At 46.3% G+C, this 16,874-nt stretch overlaps 2 protein-coding genes across 2 annotated transcripts in view; one reads left to right on the top strand and one right to left on the bottom strand.

The window, feature by feature from the left end:
• The window catches only part of Serpinh1 (serpin family H member 1), a 671,742-nt gene that overhangs the window by 150,291 nt on the left and 504,577 nt on the right, over window positions 1-16,874 (top strand). The window lies entirely within an intron of this gene.
• The window catches only part of Xrra1 (X-ray radiation resistance associated 1), a 70,015-nt gene that overhangs the window by 29,467 nt on the left and 23,674 nt on the right, over window positions 1-16,874 (bottom strand). The window contains exon 8 of the mRNA XM_051149032.1: window positions 13,031-13,164. Coding sequence (XP_051004989.1) covers window positions 13,031-13,164 — 134 coding nt within the window. The remainder of the gene's footprint in view (window positions 1-13,030; window positions 13,165-16,874) is intronic.

Here is a 16,874-nt window from a genome sequence, read left to right as displayed (position 1 = left end):
AGGCTCAGAGAGAATTCTGGCATGCTCTCCAGGCCTTGAACCTACAATCTTAACACAGACCTTGTCTATAAGACAGACAAGACACAGCTGTGAGATTCCTGGGTTTTCTCCTTTTGGGCTTAAGATAAAACTGACAGACTTCTACGGATGATTAACATATTCTTAATGCGCAAGGAGGCAGGGTAGATATGGTTTCAAAAAGGGCACTGGCAGCAGCAAAGGGGGCAGGGGTCTTTAGTAACAGGGAACTTTCCTTTTCCTAAAGACAACTTTTGGTCAATGAGTTTTGAATCTCGACTTGGCAGAATAACCGGGAAGTGTTGGGGTAACCTTCTTCTCCTTGAGAAGGCATGTCTCTGTATTTTTCAGTTGTTGATTACTGTGCTGACAGAAAGCTGCCTGCCGGCAGGATTTTGGTATTGTAATTTCTATGGGCCAACATAGGGTTTCCTACTTGTAAATGTTTGTCTTTCCACACCTGCCCAAAAGATTAAGGTCAGGCAATGCCTTAAAGCAACCAAGGAGACAGGTGCAGTATCCATTGCCTTACTGCTGATTGGTTATACTAAAGAGCTGATGGCCAATATCGGGGGCAGGAAGTAGGGGCGCAGAACTTCCAGGCAGGAGAGATGCAGGGGGAGAATTGGAGATATGGAAGAAAGAAGGGAAGCTGGAGAGAGGAGCAAGGAGGTGAGAGCTAGCCATGTGACGGCGACACAGGCCAGGAAGTCAGGTTAAGTTAGAAGATAGCTGAGAGTCTGCCCCAGCCAAAGGCTTAAAGCTTTCAAATGTATAGATGTCTCCAGTCTTATTTAAACCACAGGCAGGTCAGTGAAAGCCCCACACAGGGAAGGCACACACCAGCAACTTTTTTTTTTTTTTTTTTTTTTTTGAGATAGGGTCTCTCTGTGTAGCCTTGGCTGTCCTGGATTCCCTTTGTAGACCGGGCTGGCCTCGAACTCACAGCCATGCACCTGCCTCTGTCTCCCCCAAGTGCTGGGATTACAGGCGTAACTCCTTATTCTACTCCAGTGAGACGTGACACACCAGGAGTCAAGCCTTCAGACATCCCTCCTAAGCAGTGCCATGAGGCAATGCTTCTGCTTGTTTCTGTGACAGTGGCTGTACCTTGACTTCTTAAAGTCTGCCCTAGTGAAAGAACAGGAAAAGTGTCTTTTGTTTTGTTTTTGTCTATGAAACAGATGCCTTAAAAGAGAGACAGGGGCCAGTGAGATGGCCCAGCAGGTAAAGGCTTCTGCCACCAAGCCTGACAACCTGGGTGTGATTCCTGGAACCCGCAAAGTAGAAAAGGAGAGAACCAGCTTCCACAGTTGTTCTCTGACCGCCCCCCCCCCACACATGCTAGGATATGTACACTCCCAAAATAAATCAATCTAAAGAACCCAACAGTTATAAATGAAGGTGGGGAGGGGGGGTCATGGAACCAAGTAGGAGAAGCCAACTGCAGCCGCCGTTCTCCTGCAGGGCTTTCCCTACTGTCTCACCAGATGACCTCTCTGAAGTGGCAGTTTGCCAGGGGTGAAGAACCTCAAGTTTCCAGCTCTTCATGTCAGACATGTCACTTTCATTGTCCCTTGCCTGTGAAAAGGGCTTACTATCTTTTGACATAGGGTAGGTAAATGTCTTTTTGGAAGCTGAGCACACACATACACATGCACATGCACACACACATTAGTGGTTGGACTCTGCCATAGGAATGTATGTTTGCATGCTTCTTATTAGCAGGAGTTGGGGCTGAGCATAGGGAGCCCAGAGCTCTCGCTCGGGAAGCATACCTGCTGTGCGTGCCCTTGCCTTAGGGGACCGAGCACCTCTGAGCCCAGATCCTCTGGTCATATACAGCAGAAGGTAATTTCTTTTCATTTGTGCCATGAGCCCCACAGCTCTTGAAGCACAGTGATTTCAGCTGACCTCCTGGTGCAGACAGGAGCCCACTTAACTCTGCAGTTCTTATGCAGTGGGCAATACCAGCTGATAACATCATGGAACAGTCCCAGGAAGTCCAGGATATAAAACCTTACTGCAAACAGTAGGTCACTACTAAACATAGTGCATACTTGTCCCCCAGTCCCTCTGTGCTCCCTAAGCACTGCATGTGCTCGAAGGCACCCTCCATCAAGACAGTCTGCCTGGCCACAGCCGGAAACAAGGAAGAGGCAGTGAGCATGGATTAAGCCTCTGAAAGTGTGAGCCAAAATAAACCTTCCTTTTTCATACATTGTTTCTTTCAGGTACTTTGTCAGGGAGACACAATGCTGACCAACACAGCAAGATTTCCCACTGAAAACACCTAGAGTGATGAATAATGAGCAAAAAGGAAAAAAAAAGTTGCATCATTTTAAAACTAGCAAGAGATATGAAGGCCACGAGGAAACAGTATACAGAATCTAAATCCCAGAGAGGAAACTGAGTCTAGGAAGATGGGCAGCCTCAGGGGCATTTGCTGATCCTGCTGGAGTTGAATTGTAGCTTAGCAGTCTGGAGATTCAAAGCCCAGAGCACGCTGACTGTAGGGCATGCAGTGAGAATCAAAGATGCTCAAGGGATGTCCACCCTCAGGAGGGCGTGACCCAGACAAAGCCCCCTCCCATCCCACAACCAGGAAAGCTGTCTCTGGGTGCCCTGGGATGGAGAGTTCTCAGAGCTGTACCTCCAATCTGTGTCACCGGAATCAGAAAATAGGCACAGTGAGTGTTCCTGGGCATCTGGCCAAAGAAATGGAACTATGGTTTTGCCAACAAGTAACGTGGGTCAACTTCCTTTGGCATAAAAGAGAGAATCCAGGAAATATATACATTTTTGAAACAATTACTTTAAGGTGCCTGAAAATAAGCTGTGAGGAGTTATGGGGCTGGGTTTTAGGAGGTGTCCCAAACGCTGCCTTCCCTGGGGCTTCTGTCCACTACAGGAGTGACAGGCAAGCTGAGAAGTTAAGACAGTCTGCTGATAGTGCCAGTCAGTAGAGGGTCCCAAACTGGTGCTGGAGAAGCAGCTGAGAGTTCTACATCTGGACCCACAAACAGCAGGAAGAGAATAACACTAGGCCTGGCTTGAGCATTTGAGACCCCCAAGGTCCACTCCCAGTGACACATTTCCTCCCACAAGGCCACACTTCTCAATAGAGTCACTCTAGCCAAGCCTGAAGTATATCTGCACTTTAAAAAAATACTATTTTTAAATTTTTTGTCTTAATTATGTGATCCGGCGTGTCTGTGTGCGGAAACATTCATACAGCTGCTGCTGTCCTGGGAGTCCAGAAGGGAACGTGGGATCCCCTGGAGCTGGGGTTACAGATGTTTATGAGCTGCCAAACATGGGTGCTGGGAACCAAAGTCCTGTCCTTTCAAAGACTAGGAAATGCTCTTAGCTGCTGAGGCATCTCTCTAGCCCCCCACCCCCGGCACTTGCACTTTAACTACATAGTGATTCCCATGAGTCATTGCTTGTTTGTCAGGTCTTTGACATAACACTTTACCCAGATTCCCCCAATCTCGCTCTTCCTCTGAGTGTGGGTTCCTGAAGTCTATGCACCTAGCTCTTTATTTCGCTTTAAAATGTAGCTGTAGTCTTCCAACCAGCTAACAAGTTCTCAAGAAATCCAAATGTTGGGACAGTGAAACCCTTGCAAACCATACTAATGCTAATTACTGGTGATTGTGCTAGCTGAGACACGTTGGAAGATGGAGCACGACTTTGTGTTCTTATTTAAAGCTTGCCTTTGGTTCTCAATTTTGGAACCACAACATTGCTTTAGTAGCAATATCTGCATTCGACCTATAAACTCTCCTTGGTTTGGGGATATGTAAAACTAAAGTGGTGTGCAAGTTTACTAACCCTGTAGCACAGAACTACCTTTCCTACCTACTGAGAGCACCAGATTATAAGTTAAGATGCACTGTCAGAACATAATTCTACTTTTTCCGCTGTCACTCTATTCCACAGAATGGAAGCCCAATAAAATGCCCATGTGTATAGGCTAGGGCATTGAAGGACTAAACCCTAAGAGGCAGTGTGTATAGAAATAATTTCAGTTACTATAATTAGATTAGGAAATTTAGAATTATTCATGTAGATAGCTAGAGACTCTCAATCTGACAAGGAAAAAAAAGTGACTTAAGGTGTTTAAAGGGAGAGCTGGAACATCCCATTCGGTTCTGTATTTGCATTTAGATTAGACACAATTGGGCTTAAATGAAATAGAAAAGCAAGTTCTTACCTCATACTAGCTAATTTTGGCCACTCACTGTGACTGTAGCTACCATGCTGAACAACACCCACACGGTACGTTTCCCACACTGCAGCAAACAGCACCATACGCTGTTAAAGGAGACTTACACAAACCATCAGACAACACCTGCAGGCTGCTGTGAGTGAGGGTGTGAAAGGCACAGGGTGCTGCGGTGTGGGGACCATGGAGGTCTGAGGAAGACTAGGCTTGCAGTTTTTCCCCCACAGTCGGAATTAGACACACTAACCGCTGGACAGAACACCCACCCAGTTTACTCAAGAACAGACTGGTGGTGGAAAATGCCACGCTGACGCTCCAGGGACTTTTCTTCATTAACAGTAGACTGAAAATACCCTTGTCACTGCAGGGAGCACTGCCAGCGTGGCAGGGTAGGCACATGGGGGCCATTGAAGCATATGACATTCCTACAAAGCGTCCTTTGTTCTTGTGCAAATGTCTCCTGCAAATGTCAGGTCTGGGAGAATGACTGTGGATCATTCAATCGTAACACTCTGGTGACCCCAATTCCAGCTGCTGTTGGGGATATGAACTCTTTCTGTGGCAAATCAACAGAGATTGTGACACTTGGAGTCTATCTGAGGAACTGAAAAGAGTTTTGTCTCTTTATCAGTTAACAAGGACTTCAAGATTTGTCTTAATCTGATAGGGACAGCATATACCTGTGTCCTCATTAACTTCAAGCCCTATCATAACTGATCCATAAGGTTTTTCATTCTGTCCCACAGAAAATGTCATGCTAACTGGACTTGGTGAAAAGTCTCTCCCCCACTTCTCTCTCTCTCTCTCTCTCTGTCTCCCTCTCTCTCCTCTTTCTCTCTCTCACACACACACATGCACACACACATATACACACCACACACACATGCGCACACACATACACACCACACACACATGCACACACACATACACACCACATACACATGTACACACACATACACACCACGCACACACACCACACACACACACATACACACACACACAGCCACAGCTTAGAAAGGTACAAATATGTCACAGGCTAGAAGTAAACCACACAAGCTTTCTGGAGACGGCCACCTTGCTTAACTGTCTTGACATTCGGGTACCTGGAACATGTTGAGCTGTACCACCTGTTGCTAAAAAACAAACAAACAAAAAAAGAACAAAGGTACATTGGTCTTTTTGGGTTTCAGAAATTACAAGTAAAGCATTTGTGCCATTCAAACCACTGACTAATAATTACTTTCCGAGACCACCGGTTTTCAGGACGAGGTTCTGCAGCCAGTGAGACTGCAGTGTGAGCTGCTTATGTGCCACACCGACAGGGCTGCCGTGGTCCTGCTTTTCACGGGGAGCCCATGCCTCCCCTTTTCTCAAATACTAATTGCTCTTTTCTTCTGGCGTGGATGATAAGTGACGAGGTTATGCTATAGACAGAGCCAGCTGTTAGTAGAAACAGTGGAAATCATTAAGAACAGAATCACGCTCTTGATTGCTGTTTCCCTTTCGAGACTCAGTTTAAGCTCACTACCGTGTGTTGGCAGAGACTGAGTTCCTACACGTGGGGCACAGAATGGCCATGTGACATAAGTCACTTATCATGAGCCAGTTGTTCCACAGAATGGCTTCATCTAGTGACAGAAATGTGGGTTTTAACATGATGGACTCTTTCTTTCTTTTGGTTTTGGTTTTGGTTTTTTGTTTTGCTTTGTTTTTTGAGAGAGACTTTCTCATCTATGGTCATACCATCCTGAACATGCTCGGTCTCATCTGAGACAGACTTTCTCTGTATACCAGCCTTGGTTGTCCTGGAACTGTAGACCTGCTTGCCTCTGACTCCAGAGTGCTGGGATTACAGGTGTGAGCCACCATACATGTAAAATGTATGTATCATGGAGTGCTGTGCGATGTTTTGATAATGTATACATTGGATCGTGTTCTCATCCTGAGTGAGGTAACCCACACCCAGAAAGACAGGCATAGTATATACTCACTTATAAGTGGATATTAGCTATATAACACAGGATAACCACACTACAATCCACAGGCCTAAAGAAGCTAAATAACAAGGAGCACCCTAGGGAGGATGGCTAATTCTCATTCAGAAGGACAAATAGCATAGACACACGAAGCAGCTGAAGAGAAGGAACAGGACGGGAGCCTACCATAGAGGTCCTCTGAAAGACTCCACCCAGCCGAGGACCAAAGCAGATGCTGAGACCCACAGCCAAACTTTGGGGTGGAGCACAGGGAATCTTATGGAAGAGTTGGGCGATAGAAGGACCTGAAGGGGACAGAAGATCCACAAGGAGACCAATGGAGCCAACAAATCTGGGTGGAGTAGGGGAGTGCCGCAGAGACTGATGCACCAACCAAGGACCACACATTGGGAGGACCTAGACCCTCTGCTCAGATGTAGTAGATAGGCAGCCCGGTCTTCCTTTGACATGGACTCTGACCCCGTATGTTGCTCACTTCCCCTTGGCGGAGTGCTCTTGCAGGCCACAGAGGAAGGGGATACAGGCAGTCCACATGAGACCTGATAGGCTTAGGCCAGATGTTAGGGGAGGAGGGCTCCCCCTTTCTGAGGACCAGGGGAGAGGGGGAGAGGCGATGAGAGGAGGAGGGTAGAACCAGGAGGTGACGAGTGATTGGGCTACAATCGGGATGTAAAAGTGAACAAATTTTAAAAACTCTATTTTTTGTCACAAATAAAAAATAAAGTTATAATCAGTTTGGCAAAAATAAAAATGTAGCTGTATTTGAACTAGCACAAGCACACACATTTCTCAAACACATACCACTTCGTGATAAAATATTCCAAATATTGTTTCTAAATATTTTTCTTCTCTTAAATACATAGTACACACTTGTTATCTGTGTAATGTAACTTATCCTAGTGGGCAGCCGAATATAAAAGCTCAGTTCTCCTATGTTCCCATAGCTTAATGCTTGCTGATCTGCCTCCTCGTTCTCCTTCCCCAACTTTCCCTTTATTTTATTCTACTCTCAGCTTCTATGAGATAAACCTTCAACAATTTTCTGTGTGTATGGGGGGTTATGGTGTATGTGTATATGCACACATGTCTGTGCAAATGCGTGCATTCCCGTGTGTGTGTGTGTGTGTGTGTGTGTGTGTGTGTGTGTGTGTTGTGCACGAGCACCAGAGGTCAATGTCAGGGTTTTCCTCTATCACTCCCCACTTTTTTTTGAGACAGGGTCTCTCACTGGATCTGGAGGTTACTGTTTGGGGCAGGCTGGCCCGTGGGCCCCTGGAATCCGTCTAACTCTAACCCTGCCCTACTGTTGGAGTTACAGGTGGGTGCACAAACACGCCCTGACTTTTACCCACAGAGCCATTTCCTGTCCTCCTTTCTGAGGTAGGATCTCATGTGTCCTGGTGTAGCCTATGCTAGGATTGCAGGTATGTGCCACCACACCTAGTTTATGCAGGGCTGGGAGTTCAGCTAAATTCCCAGCTAGCACCAACTGTTCCAGATTCCGTGAATGAGCAAGAACTGTTTGTCTTTCTGTGTCTGGGGAAGCATTATTAAGGTCAATTTCCAGAAACCATGGAACATATGGCTTAGATTCCCTTGGTGTTTATTCTAGCAGTGCCACTGTCTCTCCATCAGCCCACAACTAAAGCCTCAGGACCAGCCAGCCTGAGGAAACGCCTCCACTGTACTTGCAAATTATTTTGTGTGATGTGCCAGCACCAATGGAAAATGGGCCATCATGGTATGGCTCTACACAGCAATAAAGCTTACAGCAATGCACCTGACTACCCATTTGCTTGCTTGGAGAGTCAGATCTTTCATGGCCAGTGGGTGAATAACAAAATCTTGTTTAAAAAAAAAAAGAATGGAAAACTGCTAGCAAGGTGGTTTGAGGTGATCTCTGAATGAGCTTTCAGAATAGCTGGAGGGTATAAAGGCCATTCCTGTCCTCTGTGGATGTAGACATGGCAGAGATCTCAGTGGCCAGATGGACAAGGTGACCTAATTCTGTGAGTATCAGGTAGCCAACTGGCCTCACAGAGGGAGGAAGACTATGCATGTCCCCTCATCAAAGCACAGCTGTGCGTCATCTGCCAACAACAAAAGTCACTGCTGTGCCCCCAAAGGGCACTTTTTTCTGGGAGCGACAGACACTGCAGTACACTTGCTTCCTTCAAAAAGAAGGGTTTGTTTCTGTGAAAGTGATTCTACGCAGCCTGAGACGCGGATTCGCCTTCTGTGCCCACAGTGCTCTATAGCGGGAACTGCAATATTATTACAGTAATACTGTGCTGGCTGTGTATCGACCTAAATACAGTTTCTGCTTACAAGCCTCGCCCTGCATTATCACTTTCTATAGGGTAGGGCTAGAGCTAATGAGGTCATTTAGCTTTTTTTGTATCTTGAAATGTCTTATTTTCTTCCTTACCACAGAAACACAATTTGTTTTTATTATTTATTTATTTGGGGTGTGTGTGTGTGTGTGTGTGTGTGTGTGTGTGTGTGTGTGTGTGTGTGTGTGTGTGTACATACATACATGTGAATGCAGGTACCCTCAGGAGCCAGAAAGTATTGAATTCACTGGAGCTGGAGTCACAGGCTGTTGTAAGCTTCTGGACGTGCATGCTAGGACTGGAAATGGGGTCCTCCGGAATAGTGTGCACTCAGCTGTGTCCCCAGCCCCTAAGGACAAGTGTGCTGGACACAGGATGCTTGGTTGGCAGTTTTTTTTTTTTTTTCTTTAACATTCTGAATATGTCAGACATCTGCCTTCTGGCTGCTAAGTTGATGAGAAGCTGCTGATAATCTTACTGCGACTCCCTCACACGTGATGAGTCATTTCCCTTGTACCAGTTTCAAATTCCTCTTTATCTTTGACGCTGGTTGTGGTGTGTTTGCATGTGTGCGTGATGTCCACCAAGCTTCATGGATGTTTGTAGTCAAATAAACTTGAGATGTTTAGGGTCACTATTTCTTCAAATAATCTCTCCCTCCCTCCTTCCTTTCTGGCCCTCCTCTTCTTCCCCCTCTCTTCTTCTCCTTCCCCATCTCCCAGCTTGCCCCTCCTCCTCCCAGAGTTCCACAGTACACAGATTGACTTGTTTGGCAGTGTCTTCAGGTCTCCCTGGCTCTATAGGAATCAATCCTTTTATTTCTTGACTTGGGAAACTTTAACTGTCTACCTCTAAGGCCACCAACTCCTTTTCTTTTTTATTTCTGCCTTGGAAATTCTCACTTCAACAACTTTTAGTTGCAGACTTTTTGCTTTCTTTTCAGGTTCTCTTGTCACTATATTTGGCTCGTATGACATTTTCTTGCCTTTCCCCTTGTCTTCTGTTAGTTCTTTTGGCATCTTTACCACTTGTTTGTTTGTTTGTTTCTCTCTCTCTAGCGGATCTTCATCCAGATTTTTCTGAGAGAGATTTCTGTATGTTTAGTTTTCCTTTGTAAGAGCCCACATGTTCCACAGCGTGGGGGTGTTAGTGGAAAACTGAACGTTGAGACCTGTTAGTGATAGCTTTGGAGGTTACACTCCTTTCTCGCAGGGGTTTGATGGGGTTTATTTTTATAATTTTATTTTTATAATTTTACATGCTGTCTTCATGACAAGGATCATTCTGAGGTGTAAATGTAAGGTCTTCTCAGATCCTTTCAGACCTTGTGCCTTTCTCTGGATAGTTATGGGGAGCTGCTAATGTCTCCCACATACACAATTGCTTTTAAATGTCCTAGGCTTTGGCTCCCCAAAAGGTAAAAAGACAAATGAGGGGGGTGAAGAAACACTGTCAGGTCTGAAGTTTGTCCAGCTAAAGACAGAGGGGCCTCAAACAGTGTGTGGCCAGGGAGATATCTGGATGACAGTGGATGACTGACCACCTCTCTGTACATCAGTGCTCACAGGACAGATCCCCAACACTTGGAGAGTAGCCTCCTCTTGGGACTGCAAGCTTTCATAGTTATACTCCAAACATGTGACTATTACCCTGAGACCAGGGATGGGTCCAGCTACCGGGAAAAGAGCTGATAAAGAGAAATTATCAGCAGTTAGAGGACTAAGCCTTCTTCCTCTGGAAGATATGACTCTAGCAAGGTCCAGAGTGCCCCCACTGGTCTCCTGGGACAGATTTTGCCAACGCACTTGTTACACTGAGTGAGGAGACAGATTTGGGGGTGCTTCCTGTCTTGCCTTATGCCCAGAGTCCCCTAGGGGAATAGCCTTTATGACTCAATTACTATACCAGGTGTGTAGAGCTGGGGAAATTGGGACCCTGACTTGTAGTGGGGATATCACATAAGTCAGCAATCAATACGATGCTGGCTTTCCCATTAGCGTTCTCACTATAGACCTAGCTTCATGGATGGAGTGGAAGGATGTTCTCACAGAGACATCTGATAGTGGGATAACAATGGTATTTCTGCTTCTCATTTCTGCAGCGTGTGTGTGTGTGTGTGTGTGTGTGTGTGTGTGTGTGTGTGTGTGTGTGTGTGTGTGTAGTAAGGGGACCACTTTGTGAAGCTGGTTCTCTCCCTCCACCTTTACATGGCACCCAGGGGTTGAACTCAGCCCCTCAGGCTTGTGAGGCAAGCTCTTTAAACACTGAGCCATCTTTGCTGGCCCCACTCTGGGGGTCTGTCTTCTCAAGAGAGGCGCTCCCTGGGGGTCACAAGAATAGGCTCACTGAACTAGAAGCTGATATTGTTACCAGCCACCTGACTCTCATTTCTTTGAGCCAAGAGGCAAGCAAAGATGGAGCTCACTTTTGATGATAGGAGTTAATTATCAAAAGTAAATGTGTTGTTGTTATTCCTCGAAGACCCAAATGAATATCTTTGGAATTCATGTAATCTTCTTGGAGTGTCTATGACATTTAGCAAATGTTACTAGAAAAAAATCATAGTACCCCATAAAAGCAAGATATTTAGTGGTCATACTCTTCAGGAGTGAGGATTGAAGAACCTCAACTAGCTGGGGTTGCTGGCTGACAGTAACAGTACTTTTAAATGGGCGATGGGAAATTTTTATAAATATCCCCTATGGCCTCCTGACCAAGTAAGAAAGATGACTTTAACAATTAGGAATATTTTCATTACATTTTCTCTCTTGTTTTATATGCACATATAAGTGTGTGCACGTATACTATACATATAAATTGCTAAAAGATCACTGACTTTGTAACTGAGTTGTCAGGTTATAAAACATTCATGTCGCTGGATGGTGGTGCATGCCTTTAATCCCAGCATTTGGGAGGCAGAGGCAGATGGATCTCTGTGAGTTCAAGGCCAACCTGGTCTACAAAGAGAGTCCAGGACAGCCAAGGCTACACAGAGAGACCTTGTCTTGCAAAAACAAAACAAATCACCAAACAACCAAAAATACCACCACCACCACCAAATCCTAAAAAACAAAAACAAAACCCATTCGTGTCTTCTTTCCTTTTCCTTCCTTCCTTCCTTCCTCTCTCTCTCTCTCTCTCTCTCTCTCTCTCTCTCTCTCTCTCTCTCTCTCTCTCTCTCACTAGCATTGAACTCTTAACCCTCCCCCGCCTTTGTCTTCCAAGTGATGGGATTACAGGCAGTTGCCACCTTGCCTGGCTCCTAAATTTCTTTGGAGATGAAGTCATTCAGAGATAGGCACAGTAGCTAATGGAACTACATCTCAGCTCATTCTGGAGGAGGGTGTGTCTTCAGTGTAAGTCACACAAAGCCTGGGTGGTTGTTACTTAGTGTGGAAATCAAATATGGGGAGGAGAGACGTTAGGGCTGTCAGCCTTCACTCTCTTCCTCTGGGTTCTGCTCTATATGGCAAGGGATTGGAGACAGCCACTTAACTATACTTGCTAAACCAACTTTTTAAACTGGCTTCCAACAAGGTGTTACTAATGGGAGAGACTGGTAAGACCCTGCTGAGCACAGCAGGGTGGGAGGCAGGTCTTCCTTCTGGCTGCTGACAGCAGCAGTGTGGGGCAATGACACTGGCAACTGTGCTGACAAAGGCCGAGGCAGTTGGGTTAGAATTAGTGCAGTGGCTCTCTAAAAGTCCTGTGGCAGATGCGGACTCCTGCTGCAGTCCACCCGGGTTAGCCTCCAATAGCTGAGTACCAGCCCCCCTTCCTTTTGCTCTCCCACACCCCCCTTCTCCATTTGCTCCAGCAGTGTTCTAAGATTTATGGAACCAATTCTCTCTACTTATCATTGGTGATGCTGGAAATGGAATAAAGGTTTGTTGGTTACGGGTTTTAAATAAAGCCCTTATCTCTAGAGGCACGTATTGAGTATTTATAGATGGTATGTGAATCTTCTGATTCATTTGTGAGTAGGTTCATTTATAGCTGGGTACATTTTTTCTCAAGAATAACCTATAGTGAGTTATGATGGGGGGTAGCTGTAATGGATTGGTCATGACCTCACAATTACTGGGTGGTAGGAACATGGGGACTCATTTTGCCACTCATTCCCCTGTGTTAGTCGCTTTGTCCACTGCTGTGATGACTACCCATGAAGAGCAACTTAGAGGGAAGAGTCATTTATTTTGGCTACGGGTATCAGTTTGTAGTCCTTGAACCTCTCAGTCCTGGGCCTGCTGATGGGCACCTGTGGTTGATGTTACCAACTTCAGGGAAGGCAGGAATCAGAGAGACAAGAATGGGAGAAGTACAGGATACCCCAAGGACCTTTCCCAGGAAATGACTTCGTGTAGCCACCAGCTGGGGACCTATCCTTTAATATATGAGCCATCTGGGGGGTATTACATACTCACACCATAACTTAACTTGTACACACTTACTGTTCTATGACAGCCATGTGAGGCGGCAGAGAGGTGAGCCCATTGCCTGTGAGGAGCAGCACACGGAGATGTGGCAGAATCCCCAGATCACAGATGGCCTCCTCAGTCAGGCTGTTGAAGGAAAGGTCCAAGAACTACCATGCAAAAGAGAAAAGATGGGGTAACAGAAGCAACATGTGACAACGAGGCTCAAACATGAGGTGGGAGCTGGCTATGTCTCCCTCCTCACTTCTCGGAACCCATCACCCATGGGATGAAGTTTCTTTGGTTTTACATTCACAGCCTGTTGGAATCAGGTTTGGTTCCTCTTTCAGCTTTAGCTGCCATGGCACATCCTTATCCCAGACTCCTCCCTACTCCTTGCCTGTCCCTTCAGCCACCCTCTTTATGTTCCCACTAAAAGAACGCCCTCCTGTGGGCACTGGGAGCCCAGCCCCAGAAGGCCATTTCAAAGCAGCTTCCTCATAAAATACTTCCCAAACCTCAGCCAGATAGACTGCCTCTCTCCCCTGACTTTGTCTGCTTTATCTAAACTAACCCAGGAGAGTTGTCCAACTGAGCAGGGTGTTGAGATAGCCTGTGATGTATAAAACCACAGGTGTGTCATGTACTACATCTGGCACACAGCGGAGGACTGGATCATATATGCCCTTTGAGGCCAGGGGCCATGTCACTGCAGCACTGTAACCTTGTAACTGAGCAGAGGCCCTGGCACAATGCAGACACACATAAAAGTGAACTGAAATGAACCAATTTAAAAGGACAATGAGTCTAAATGGTCACAACTGTCACTGTCGCCACCTTTTTCTCTTCTTCTTTCCTCCTCCTCCTTCTTCTTCATCTTCTACCTCTTCCTCCTCTTTCATCATCATCATCACCATCACCATCATCATCACCATCACCATCATCATCACCACCACCATCATCACCACCCTCATCTCTTCACTCACCCCACCACCACCAAACTGAAGGCTTATTTTGTCCTTGCCCTGTGGAAGCGCCCAGTTTTCTTGGGCTGCAAGCTATCTATGTCTGTTAAGAAGTGGTGCTGTTGGGCTCTCAGCCTTATCAGAGAAGCTTCTTTGCAGTGGACAGTGGTTAATATAGAGACTCACAGCTGATCCAAGTGCAGAGAATAAGTGGCCATGGAATGCTGGGCCTTAAATGGGACACCCCTATCCCTGCCTCCTTCAAGGCTCAGGGAATATCGCAGAAGAGGAGGTGGAAAGATGTTAAGAAACAAAGGTTGGGAAGGAATGCTGTAAAACTGTCCTCTGGATATGACACGGACGGCGCAGTCATGACCTCACTGCAGTTGTGGCTACCTGCATAAGACTGGGTCCATCAACACAGAAGAAGAAAAGGCTCATGGGACCCCACCCACCTCTGAAGGACTACTGGTAGCTAATAGTGGCAAGGGAGGGTGTCAACTTCCTTCAGTGGTGATAGGTTGTCCAGTTCTGGTAAATGACCTCCCATCTGTGCTCATGTAGGCAACCCCAAGGGTAACACACACACACACACACACACACACACACACACACACACACACACACACACCATATAGGTAAAGGGGGACTTGGCAAGAAGGGTTTCAGCAGGAAGGGGGATGAGAAGGACACTCAGAGTGGAAAGGATTAAAATTCATTCTGTACATACATGAAACTGTCAAAGGGGAGAGTACATTTAAAGAGAAAAGGGAAGTGATACTGCCATGTCAGATGCCTAGATACAGGCCAGAAGCCACAAAGGCAGCAACAGTCAGGCCTGCTGAACTGCAGGACAGGCTTCACACAGGCAGCGTCTGAGCATCCTCAGACCATACAGTTAAAGGCAATGAGAACTGGAGCAAGAGAGGCATGAGAGAGGAAGCAGGAGGGAGCCACCTCCATGTTCCGAGATCTGCAAAGGGTTTGGGTATCAGTGAAGTCTGTGGTATAGGATGGTATTGATGAGACTGGCCAGGATGTGAAAGGTCCCAAACACCAGCTGGAGAGACAGGGCTTGAGGTGCACAGAACAGGGCCATTTCACTTGGCTGGACCAAGGAGAGGAGAAGAGCCTGGAAAAAAGGAAGTTCTTGTCCCTCATACTTGTGTGTGGACTGCCATGACCTGTGGGTTTTACCTGCCTCAGTGTCTCATGTCCCCTCCAGCCCATTCCTCACACAGCAGCTGCTGGAACACGGTTTCACCGGTATTCACGCTCAGGAGCCAGCAAGCCTGGTCCAACCTGATGCTCATTTGTGGCTCATGAGCTAAGAATGACCCTTACACTTAAAAAATTAAAATGTGAGGCCAGGATAGGTGGTGTGTGTCCTTAGTCCTAGCACTCGGAAGGTAGAGGCAGGCAAATCTCCATGAGTCAAGGACAGCCTGGTGTACAGAGCGAATCCCAGGACAGCCAGGGCCACACAAAGAAACCCTGTCTCAATAAATAAAAAAATGAATAAATAATCGTGTGCTCCATTTGGCAATTATGGGAAATTCACATTTCAACATCATGGTTTTTGCCTCCATACTGTCTACAGTTTTTTCCTCCCACAGAGCCTTGGATAACTAGGTATAATAGTCACAATTCATTATGAGCATATGGACCCAAAATTTAACATACTCAATTTCTTGTCTTCTATAGGAAAAAAAAAGAAAAATCTGTGAACCACAATTCCAGCTGCTATGGCTATTTAATATTGGATCCAAGTTTGCCTTCCATGAGGGGCAGCTCAAAGAAATAAACAGTTGTAGAATCCCAGAATTTTAGAGCCAGCCCAAAGGGAGAAACTTTCTTCTCCAGGGAAAGTTATTTGGGCACAGCACAGTGACATCAGGACAAGGACGAGACATAAAGCCTTCTGGCTGTCGGGGAAGGGTCGTGCCGCACAGTTTTCAGATTCGTAAACAGAGAATCAAAACACAGCAAAGTTAAGTTTTCCCAAACCAGCTATGGAGGAACTCCACTCTGGGGCTGCTCTCCTGGGGTCAGGCTCTCTGACAAACAAGGGCAGAAGATGCCCAGCCTGGCTGCTGTATCTGCTGAGTCACACTGAGTTTTATTACCCATCCAGGTACTCATTATTATGAGATGCAAATTCAGGGGATCTGACACATTTGTCTTTTTTCCTAGGGAGGCCTTGCAAATCACAGAGAGAAGAGAACAGAGCTTCCCTTTTCTCATTTATAACCTGCATCCTAAAATGAGTCTCGTGGTTTGTTTTTGTGGTTGACAAATTCCTTTGGATAAGGCTGGGTCTGTAGGATAAACAATCTTCATCAGATGCAGTCAAGTTACAGAGTGGAGGGATGCACACGGTCAGTCGCGGGGGGGGGGGGGCATTAGCTCCCAAGCTAGCCACTCGGAGAGCCAAAGCACGTGATCACATCCCTCTGGATGGCCCTGGTACTTGTGGCATGTTTGGGACAGGAGGAATTTGAAAGGAGGGGGGACAAGATTCATGGCAGAATATGCAACTCTGGGGAGCTCAGTGACTGTTCTCTGAAAAAGTCAAAGAACCACGGGAGTCCATAGGAGGCACCTGGGCCGCGAGGCCAGAGAAATGGCTCCTTGGATCTCCAGTGTCTAGGTTCTACCTCTCACTGTTGGCACCAAAATATAACACAGAGCGATGCTTTAACATAGCGCCAAGCTGCACCAGTCATTTCCTTTGGATTTTATTGGGCTGTGAGAGTTTGCCGACTGAATAAGTCAGAGGACCAACTCTTGTCTCAAGTCAGAGCAAACTGCAGTCATCTTCAATGTGTCTCAAAACCACGGAGGGTGGTCGGCGTTGCATTCTGCACGGGATGCTTTCGGTATGTGAGGACATCCCCACCATCTTGGGAAGACAC

The sequence above is a fragment of the Acomys russatus genome, chromosome 7 (assembly GCF_903995435.1).
Source record: "Acomys russatus chromosome 7, mAcoRus1.1, whole genome shotgun sequence".
In the NCBI taxonomy this organism is placed as follows: domain Eukaryota; kingdom Metazoa; phylum Chordata; class Mammalia; order Rodentia; family Muridae; genus Acomys; species Acomys russatus.
Note: the sequence above shows the minus strand (reverse complement) of the source record. Positions and strands in the feature narration are given on the sequence as shown.